Source organism: Hetaerina americana, unplaced genomic scaffold, assembly GCF_022747635.1.
Source record: "Hetaerina americana unplaced genomic scaffold, ioHetAmer1.1.p SCAF_1, whole genome shotgun sequence".
Taxonomy (NCBI): domain Eukaryota; kingdom Metazoa; phylum Arthropoda; class Insecta; order Odonata; family Calopterygidae; genus Hetaerina; species Hetaerina americana.
Genome location: NW_027286069.1, coordinates 14067919 through 14079166, shown reverse-complemented (window position 1 = coordinate 14079166; position 11248 = coordinate 14067919). Strand labels below are relative to the sequence as shown.

At 37.7% G+C, this 11248-nt stretch overlaps 1 protein-coding gene across 1 annotated transcript; it reads right to left on the bottom strand.

The window, feature by feature from the left end:
• Positions 1-2983: 2983 nt before the first annotated feature.
• Positions 2984-11025, bottom strand: LOC139696733 (trypsin beta-like). The gene is made up of 6 exons (XM_071595571.1): positions 10916-11025; positions 6568-6735; positions 5823-5980; positions 5278-5417; positions 3950-4257; positions 2984-3113 (listed from the first exon to the last, which is right to left on the bottom strand). The coding sequence occupies exons 1-6, from the start codon at positions 11023-11025 to the stop codon at positions 2984-2986; spliced, it is 1014 nt and encodes a 337-aa protein (XP_071451672.1).
• Between the last annotated feature and the right edge of the window lie 223 nt (positions 11026-11248).

Here is an 11248-nt window from a genome sequence, read left to right as displayed (position 1 = left end):
CCTCCCCGGACTTCAACCTTGACGTGGTGGAAGGGCTTGTGTGTTCCGATGACCCCTAGAGCTGTGCTGGCGGGAGTAATAATAATTGCTCCTGGTAGGGTCACCCATGCCAGATAGGTCGAAGGTTAGGAGCCTGACGAAAGGTAGTCCACGCAGCGTCTGTTCCTCAGTGAGGCGGCTGCAATGGCGTCTGAACCCAGTGGGGCGGCCAGTAAGTGATGGTGTCACGTTAAAAACACTATTGAGGAAGGCAACGGGAAACCACCTCAATTATCATTCCCAAGATTAACATGATGGACTATACAGATATTTTGAGTCCTGGCAACTACGGAGCACGGCCCAATCAGCCGTCTGTCGTGCCCGGCAACGGGGGAGACAAGGCTTCCGTGGTCGTCATCCCACGAAACCCTTGCAAGGGAAAACCGGCAGCAGCAGGACAGAAGACGCAGGAGAAGAAGACCACATTAGATAGAATAGGAACGTGGAATGTTAGGACAATGATGAGGACAGGGAAATTGGAGAATGTTAAGCGAGAGATGGAAAGGGGAAAAATAGATATTTTAGGTCTATGCGAGGTGAGATGGAAGGATAGCGCAGATTACTGGAGTGATAATTACAGAATAATATACAGCGGCGGGGATGAGAGCCAACGAGGGGTTGCCATAGTATTAAATGAAGAGGTAGGAAGAAGTGTAGTCAACATATAGCAGGTAATGGATAGAATACTACTAGTAGAGATAAAAGCAGAACCGACGAACTTAGTTATTATTCAGGTATACATGCCACCGAGCAACCATAAAAAAGAAGAGGTCGATAGGATATACGACCAGTTAGAGGACATAATCGCGTGTGTTCCTGCAGGGAAAAATTTGAGAGTGATGGGGGATTGGAATGCGACGGTAGGCGAAGGAAGAGATGGTGACGAGGTCGGGGACCACGGTTTAGGCATGAGGAATGACCGCGGGGAGAAAGCAGTTGAGTTCTGCAGGAGAATGGGGCTAGTCATCACCAACACTTGGTTTAGACACCACAAAAGACGCAGGTATACATGGTAAATGCCAGGTGACTCAGAAAGGTATCAGCTAGATTATATCCTGGTTAGACACAGGTTTAGGAACAGTGTGATAAATTTGCACAGCTTCCCGGGAGCGGATGCGGACTCAGACCACAATTTAGTTGTTATGAAATGTAGCGTCCATTCCAAAAAGATAAGGCAGGGGCGGCGAGTTAGAAAATGGAATGTAGAAGCATTAAATGGTTTAAAAAGGAAGGAATACAAACAGGCAGTAGAGGAAATCATGGAGGATGGTAAAGAGCTAAGTACTATCGAAGAAAAATGGGAATGTATCAAGAAAGGGTTGTCTAAAGCCGCAAAAGACACTATTGGAACCGTTAACGCTAAAAGGACTAGGAAACCATGGATCACGGATGAGATGATTATAAAGATGGATGAGCGGCAAAAATGGAAGAATGTAAAAACAGAATTAGGCAAAATGAAGTACAAAGAATTACAAAATAAATTGAGGCGGGCAACAAATAAAGCAAAAGAAGCATGGTGGAAGACGCAGTGTGAGGATATGGAAAGTCTGCAGAGGAAGGGTGAAGTCGGTGCGCTGTACAGCAAAGTTAAATCTTTATCGGGAAGTAAGAAAGGAAGATCTATGCTAACAGTTAGAGATAAGGGAGGTAAGGTAATAGCTGACACAGGAATGATCCAAGAGAGATGGAGGGAATATATAGAAGAACTGTATAGTAAAGAGCTTAGACCAACAAAGTGAGACATTGAAAAGGAACATGACGTAGAGGAAGATAGCTTAGGTCCAGGCATACTAGACAATGAGATAGAAAGGGCATTAAGGGAGATGAAACTAAATAAGGCTGTGGGGGTGGAAAACATTCCCGTGGAACTTTTAAAATGCTTAGGAAAATGTGGGAGGAAGAGGCTATATGGGCTGATTCGTAGTATTTATGAGGAGGGAATCTGGCCGAAGACTTTGTGGGAATAATAAAATTATTAATAAATCAGGGTTGCTGACTACCAGGAAGAGTCAAGGAATTTATTTGGGGATTTGGAATACTTGTAATTCAGGAAAAACTACTGGAAACATTTCTTTTTGTTCTTCTCTATCAACCTCTTCGGCACAATACAGCTCAAAAGGTGCCTGGCATTTTATAGAGAAAGGTTGAGTTTGTAATTTTTAGTCAGTTTTTCCGTTTTGCCTGGCTAATTCTTGCAACAAAGTTCAATTCTTAACTCCTACCATCCTCAGTTCATTATGCATGTGACTGCAGCTCATTTATGGTACTTTTAAATTAGCGTTCTCGGAAGGGTATGGAAAACATGATTGTTTGCCAGGAAAAGTCTGGGAAATTTTGGTGTCATAAATAAAGGCATTCCTGGAAATATTTATTTATTTAGCAATGACAATAACATAGTTTGCCAAAATTGAGTGCCAAGTCTAAATTTACAGTTTGTAAAAGTTCATTTATTTTTCAGTTTTAAAAATACTAATCAGGAACTGTTTTAACTCGGCAGTTCAAAGGAAGAATAGGTTGAAATGTGGGAAAACATCTACCATTGTCCCTAGAAGAGAGTTTGGGGGCCATAAAACTATTCAGCCCAAGGCACCATAAACTGCAGGACAGGCCTCCATGAATCATAATATAGTATACATGCATCTATTTCAGCTCACCAGGCTACAAACATAAGGATACCCCAGCTATTGTAAAGTTTAGGCAGGAAACTCATAGATAAAATTAATTTGCATGAAATAACTTTAAAGCATTACATATGCAAATTAAAAATATATTTAATCTCCATTGCCATTAACCAATAAGATAGTTTGCTGGTAAAAGGTAGCTTTTTATGCATAGAACATGAAACTCACTCAGTCATGGACAGTTCCTTTTCTTCTTCTGCTTATTATGTCACAAAATATCATGTGTCAAGAAGAGGGATTGGCTGAAAGATTTGGCATTAAAGTTAAGAAGATTTAATCTGCCCTTGAACAGGGGATTTTCCTCCAGTAGCTGCATTTTGGACACCTAGCCTGCTATTATATCTACATGATGCACTAATAATCACATTTTTGATGAAGAATAAAAGCTGTAACCTGAAATGGGTTAAATATAACTTTTAGTAGTAGTTCACACTTATGATGAGGTAATTTATCGAATTCATAATCATTCCTTTATAACCCATTTTCGACCCAGAAAAATTCTGGGTATTAGAATGATATTATCTCTCAAATCTTCATGAAGCACAACAAAAATGTTAATTTATATATGTATTCTCGAACTGAGCCAGTAGGTGATTTCCTGAGGCTTTAGGTCAAATCAAGTTTCTTGAGGAGAACTATTCCATTCCTGAATACAATCATCGGAGAAAATTCTTTTTTTTGCAAGAAAATTCTTTTTATAACATTCAGTTAATATGTTCAGTATTCTCTGGATGCACAACCTTTATACCATTTTGTTCACTTTGCTTTTATACCTTGCTTTCTTTTTTCATGACAGGAACAAATTTCTAATAAATAAAAGTCTTCAAAAGACATCATTATAATAAAGGAAATTCCTATCTTACACACACATATCTAATAAGAAATTACTAGCTCTTTACATTTTATTATTTACAGTTTATTACAAAGCATATAATATCACCATTTCTAGCAATGTTGGTCCCTATTTAGTCATGGATAACAATAATAGTTATCACTCAAATAAGTAGGTTTGATGGTTACAATTTTTGATAGCCACTAAGTCCATTAATGATAACACTTTAGGATTCATAAAACCCAGGAAGGAAAATTTGAAGAATTAATGATATTAAGAGGTTCATTGATCAAATTTCCTCATTTATCCTCTCCAAGAAGAATCAGGCTATGGTGAGAATATAATACAAATCTCAAACAACCATATGAGTGAATAATATCTTCGCAACTTTGGTTACCCATAGGAATAATAATCATGATCATCATAGTGTGGGTAGTGAGGGACAATTGGTGGCCCTAAGGTAGTGGTAGTGGTTGAAGTGGTTGTAGTTGTAGAGGTTGTGGTTGTGGCATTGGCAGGCATGGTTGCATTTTGTATTGCTTGATTGATCCATTGGGCGAGAGCCGTAATGTTGGCATAAATTCCAGGATTTCCATAGGTTCCACAATTCCCAATTCCCCAAGAGATAACTCCAATAAGTATGTACCGGTTCACACCTGCTGTAACATTGGTCATACGGCAATATAGTGGTCCTCCACCATCACCCTGAAGCAAAGTTAATGTTAGAGAAGTATGTTAAAAGCCGGCAGAAAATTTATGGAGTAATTTCATGGCATATAATTCTCTACATTGAGAACTAACTGGTATTAATTGAGGATTACCTCTGATACAAATAAATCTTCATTAATTTTCACACATTCTTAAAATTACCTGAATGTCTACAGATTAGATTTTTCAAGATGACTGTAAATATTAAATGAAGAATACAATGTATCTTTCCACTGTCCTTTATTCACATACAACTAGTTTCAATGCTCAAACATCATCATCAGGTATCTGATGATGATGCTTGAGCGTTGAAACTAGTTGTATGTGAATAAAGGACAGTGGAAAGATACATTGTATTCTTCATTTAATAAACATGAATTTCCACAAAGTTGAGCCTGGAACAATGGAATGACTGTAAATATTAACAATAGTATTGTATCACACTGCAATTTATTCCCTCATGCTAAATTATAATTAAAACAGCCTCTACTGTGTGTATTTCAGTTTGAGAGTTCCTGAAGGAAATTTTTGTGAAAGATATTATCATCATAATCACCATTTGCAAAACTGTCATTAATGTGACTTCAATTGTAACAAAGCAATCCAAGCCATTTGGCTAAATTCTATGAAAACGCTTCCCTTATACATTTAGAGCTGCAGGATATAGAGTCATTTAACTCAGAGCACATCCTGATACCGGGTTCGCCTACCAGAAAACCTGAATTATAAATGCTGGATTTTTAAAATACTCTTATTCTCTCCCTGAAACAACCTTCAGAATGTTTCACATGAATATATTGGTAGCTAAGATTGCTCACTCATACACTGCATGCTGTATTAGAGTAGTGTCAGAAAAAATAATGCATGTGGAAAAAACTATAAATGCATGTTATGACTTTTAATATTTAATAATAATATTTAGTTTGGCAATAGAAGGGATATCTATGTAAATCAATAAGATCCTAATAAATAAAATAAGATAAATTGCTCCTTTAATGAACTAAAATGAGTACAAACCAGGCAGGCATCCCTGTGTTTTTGTCCACCAGCACACAAGGAACTGTTATCCAGTGAAAAGTTTAGGGTTTGAGTGCAGGTACTATTCTCTAACACTGCAACTTGAACCTTCTTCAAAGTATGAGAGAGATCATGAGACCCTGAAACATTGAATACAAATAGTATTGTAGGCAAATGTTTTAGAGAGAGATTTATTGACGAAGAATATTTTAATTACTTATTTTGATGATGAAGTATTTTAATGCGTACATAGTATTTTGAGAGCATATAAATAAATATATCTAATCTCTTTTTAAATTATTCCATAAAAATATTGAATACTTTTTCATGAAAATATATATTGTATCTTTTATTAGTATTTGGGCTTACAAACCCATGCATTCCTTTTAATTCAAAACTTAACAGTACAGTAAATTTTCTCTTTTTATAAATTTGTGAATGAAATTAATACTGCCTAATAATTCATTCAGTGAAGTAATATATTAGCTACATAGACTATCATGTTATACAACAGTTTATTTCTTTCGCACTTTAACTGTACTCACAAGGATTGGAAACTCCCCATCCTGTTGCTGTGCAGGACAAGGGGTCATAAGGTGTGGCATTACTGGTGCCATTTGGAAGACAAATGATTGCTACATAACTGCTGAGGGTAACATTTCCACTTAGAATCAATATGGCAACATCATTTCTGTAAGAAGCCCTAGGGTTAAAAGTATTTGTTATAAAATCAAATAGTCACGGTAAAACCTTTGCTGCATGGCTGAAAATGAAAATATGTATTTCCTTAATTTTTAATAGATTGCAATAAGCCAATTAATAAGGAGCATTCATGCATTCAAATATCACCACACTTCATGCTCAATGCTAATGTGGTATTTATTTCCCACTCTGTCATGAGTTGATTTAAAAAAATATTTACTAAGATGTCATTTCAGTTATGCAATTATATTCATTCTTTAGAAAAATAGATTTTTGTACATCAAACAGCCTGTGAAAGAATTTTCATACACATTTGCAATTAATTTCAAAAAGTTATGAGCTTAAAGGACACAAAGCTGAATTATAAATGTTCCAAATACAAGTAAACACAGTAATAAACTCAAAGTTTGGTTTGACAGATGAGACTAGAGCTCACATAATATTAAGTTCAATGTGATATGAAATTCAGACATTCAGGATAGGGGAGTCAGCTCCTTTCCCTGTGGCATTGGTGGTTCCCCAGTAAGATCTAGCAATCAAAAGATCATACAGCTTGGTTGAAGCTGAAATAATTTTAAAAAATTTTACCCCAAAGAGGAATTTCCTATAGTTCCAGTGGCAGTATTAGGGAGTGCTGAATACTGGGGATGAACTATCACATTCTGGACATTTATTTGTTGTGGAGGAACAGGACCATCCAGTTGAGTTTTCCAGTTCCATTCACCAAGGCGAACTTGAAGATTGGCTGCAGCTTTCCTGGCAGAAGATATAAAGTTGCAATAACCATAGACGCAGGATAAACAAGCACCTAAGAGCCATTAGGTCAAAACTTTTCCATTAATTTCTTTTATTTATTGAATTGAATTAATATAGCATCAAAGGATTCCTTAAACTAATCTTTCATTTAAACCTTGTTTTAATCCCCTATGTGTCCATTTGGCATTCTTTCTTTGCAATGAATAATTTTCTTATTATGATTTTTTTCCTTGAATTATTCTTTGAAATCTACCTCATTTCAGGAGTATCCAATTTTTCAGCTGTGAAATTAATTTTATCAGCTTTTTAAATGTGTTATTTAATAGCATGCCCTAATCATGGAGTATAGGAAGATGAATTGTTGAGACAGGGAGAGTGTGGAAAACATTCATAGAAATAAAACCTGCATTACGACTGAAATCAACAAATTCAAGTGTCAGAAGAAAGATGCTGCTATAACTGCTCGAAGCTGAACTATGCCTTCTTCGAGAAATCAAACCTTAAACTTATGATCATGTCTCTGGTACGATTACATACCTATGAACTCTGGCACAAGCAAGTTTTTTTATGCAATATGCTATGCTGTTTCTTTAAAGGCCACAGTGGTAATCACATTTGGACATTTTTTCCTTAATTTATTCTACATCTACAGAATAACCTGTAAGCCACTGTGAGGGCATGTGGTGGGGGTGTTAGCACGCCAGCCATTTATACACAAATATTAAGTAAATATTTTTTTGTTTTGAGAGGTTATATCTAACATGGAGATTTCTTTTGCTGGCTAATCTCATGGTATTAGGGTTCTGGGGGCTATATGTCATCAAAATCATGCCACTGCATTTGTTGGTGTTTTTTTGCATGGAGTGTGGGTAGAGTTTTTTTACCAACCACTATATTTAAAACATAGCTGGATGAATGTATCCATTAATGGCAGATATGTTTTTTATTTCTGTAAGGCCCCTCCACGGAAGTCATCACTCTTACAAAAATCCAGGCAATGGGTCTCACGTTTACTCTTTTTCTAGGAAATTCATTTTGAGAATGTCTTTTCTGATACAATTATTGAATAAGTATTTTCTGATGTTCTGCAAGATTTGGAGCTCCTTGCTAGTTATTTTATTGATACATTTCATATGTTCAATGAACCACTCTATAGATGAGGTATACAAGATGCAGCATTTATAAAAGAAAATTATCTACTTATTTTTTCAGGTTATTTTTGGGAAAGAATTTATCAACCTTCCAGTTTCAGAATCGAATGATAACCACCAATGCATACAAAAAAAGAATATTCATGAATATTAAATAAAAAATAATCTCTTAGAAATTCTGAAATACCTAGGTTTGTCTATCCTGACATAACCTGATTAACAGGATCTTCAAAGGACTATTGGTCAATGAATTAATAGCATGATGACAATTCCTTCTTCCACAATTATATGACTGCATACTAATAGATGGACATATTGTAATTTTTAACATTTTGCAGATAACGAAGATGAATCAAGGAATAAAATGAAAATGTTAGAAAACCTTAAGAAGCAGAGTATACAGGCTAAAGAAACCTAGCTAGAGAGAGGAGTAGCCATCATAAAAAAATCCTATTTTTTATTGAAGACATAATTCAGGAACCTCTTTATGCTAATTAGCTTTTTAAATAAACACATTTTTAACATTCAATGTAATCCTACCCTACTCAGTTCATAACCCATTACTATTAAAAATTCCACAGCACTATTTACTTTTTCAAATGTTGCAAATAATTCCTATTTATGAATAACCGATCATATTTTCACTTGACTCTAAAAATATTTGTTTAGAATTATCAGCAGTATTTTTTGCACATCATTGTTTAACTGAAAACCTACTGACATAAGTCAAAAATCCAAAAACTGCTTATTCAACCCTCACACAAGATTTGTTGTCTCAGGCATAACTTTATGGAATTTGCATAGCATATTGAAATGAAATGAAATGAAATAATTTACTTTCTATTTCCACGCACTTTATTTAAAAAAACACGACCCAGGTTTCAACGTTGAACGTCATCATCAGGTGATGATGACGTTCAACGTTGAAACCTGGGTCGTGTTTTTAAAATAAAGTGTGTGGAATTACAAAGTCAATTATTTCATTTCAATATCTAACACAAGGTACAGGGTTCGTCCGGAAAATAAGTGTACTGACTCCTGGGCTGGGCGCGCCGCTCCAGGCGCGCCCAGCACCGCTCTGACGGGCTGCGATTGGAGGGGGGTATGTTGGCAAGCGACGCTGAAAAAGGCAGTCGGCGGCTCTGAGCTGTGGTGTAGTGAGGAGCTCTGTTAACGCGAACCTCCACGCTCGACCCACGTCACGGAACGCGATGCCGAAGTTTTTGGAGCAGCGTTATTCCATCAAATTTGGGGTAAAGCTTGGGAAATCGTCTACCGAAACTGTCGGTATGATTAACCAGGCTTACGGGGAGTCAGCCATGTCCAGAAACATGATCTTTCGGTGGCACAAGATGTTCGTGGAGGGCAGAGAAGAGGTCGACGACGAGTCTTCGAGAGGTTCCCGATGATGCCTTCGCGGGAGCGTTCCAGGAATGGGAACGCCGCTGGAACAAGTGTATCGACTCACAAGGGTCCTATTTTGAGGAATATTAGCTTAAGATATGTAAATGAGTAATAAATTTTTTTTCCTGAGCTCAGTATACTTATTTTCCGGACGAACCCTGTATTGCTCTTTTGTCTTGAACTAAAAGAGCTCTTAATTTTAATACTTTATGACATGTCTTAAGACATCTTGGGCATTATCCTAGAACAAGATATGTTGCAGTCCAGGGGAGAGCATTGGATATTGGATCAGGGGGCCTGGATTCAATTCCTGTTATGCCTCAAGTGACCCTAAGTTTCACTCCAGCTATGTGATTTTTCAAATGCCAAATTTCCCTAGGAAACTAAAGGTAGCATAGGTAAATGAACTAAATTCATAAACCTGATATGTGTATTTCACATTCCATTGGACAGTACTAGGTGATTTCTACCTTCACCTATCAAACCCACCTATGGGTTGATAACTCCTAAGTCATGGCCTCTGATAATCCTAATTCATGTCTATCTTAATAGCTTGAGATCAAACTTAGTGACTCAGATGTTTTGTATCTCCATCAGGTGATGTGGTTTTAACTCGCTCTTCCCCATAACATTATACTAGCTAACTAACACCTAGCCTATGTCTAAATCTAGAGAAATGATTTTCTAGTTCATGTCTATTAGTTAAAACTTAAAGTTTATGGTCATTTTTTATGTGAACAATAAAAGAAAACAATAGCACTTCTAAGGTAAGATTAGTTTTTCCACTCTCAATCCCATTCCGTAAACCCTTTTCCAATCCTTTTCACTATCACTTGCACCCTGTACAATACACCCATTAAATGAAGATATAGGTTAAATTAACTGTCCATCTCAGCCCTTGCCACGGTAAATGCTATTCTCAGCACAAGGTTTAAAAGGTGCATTTACTGTTGTAGAAACTCCTTTTCAAAATATAATTTGAGAACTCTGATCCAATATTGCTGTGAGAGAATAGAAAATGAGCCAAATACTTATCATTTTTTCTACAGTGATCAATTAAAATTTTTTTCGGCAAATAAAATGTTATCCAGCACAACTTCGTCAGGCATTCCATCTAATTATATGAAGAGTTCTCAAGTTTCCAACCGGGTTGATACGTTAAACACCGACGGTTGGAGGCTGAATTCGGTGAAATTCGAGGCTGATCCTATTCAGGATGATAGAATCAGCCTCGAATTTCACCGAATCCATTTCACCCTGTTGGCAATGGCAAAGGAAACCCTCTAATCTAAACGTCTGTGTTCGACTTTTAAGCCTAGTTGAAGACCCTAGAACTCATCACCACAATGCGTCGAGTTAGTTCAAATATCACCATAGAACATTACCCCAACGTTTGACAAGATATATTAGCCACATCTCCCCGATTATGAGCAGAAATAGTTGATTCGCAATCTGATCCCGTCACATTCAGTCCATATTTTTGAAAGGCGGATGGATTTCTAGACTACCGTCTCTCCATTCAAGTTCAGTATGCAGAGTTCTCATGGGTTTGTCAAGAATGTGTTTATTATCTCTCTATCTTCGGACTGACGACTAATGATGATAGGAGGAGGAACATTGCCCACCCTGAGACGCAGTGGGCAGCAGTAAGCACCACCCGGGCCCCGACCAGCGTCCCCCCGCAGACGAACCCTAGGGAGGAGGAGTGGCCCACGTCCTCGAGCACCGCCGCCATCCACGGAGCCTCGCCGAACCTAGTAGCGGAGCTGCCGTCACCAGGGCCGATGATACGCGGCTGCGCAACACCGTCGCTCCAAAGGGGCCGTACCCCGTCGGCGAGGCCGCAAGGGGCGGCAGTCGAGGCGTTGGTCGGCGCCGTCGTGGATGTCGTGGTGGTCGCTGGTGCCGGAGTTGGTATCGGGAACCGGCAACACACCTTGAAATGACCAAATGCGATG

Coding starts and splice junctions, on each gene's coding strand:
- LOC139696733 (XM_071595571.1), bottom strand. CDS start 11,025: ATGGCGGCGGTGCTCGAGGACGTGGGCCACTCCTCCTCCCTAGGGTTC. Junction 6,736..10,915: donor GCTGCCCACTGCGTCTCAGG/GTGGGCAATGTT, acceptor ATCTTCTGCCAG/GAAAGCTGCAGCCAATCTTC. Junction 5,981..6,567: donor ATAGGAAATTCCTCTTTGGG/GTAAAATTTTTT, acceptor TTTTAACCCTAG/GGCTTCTTACAGAAATGATG.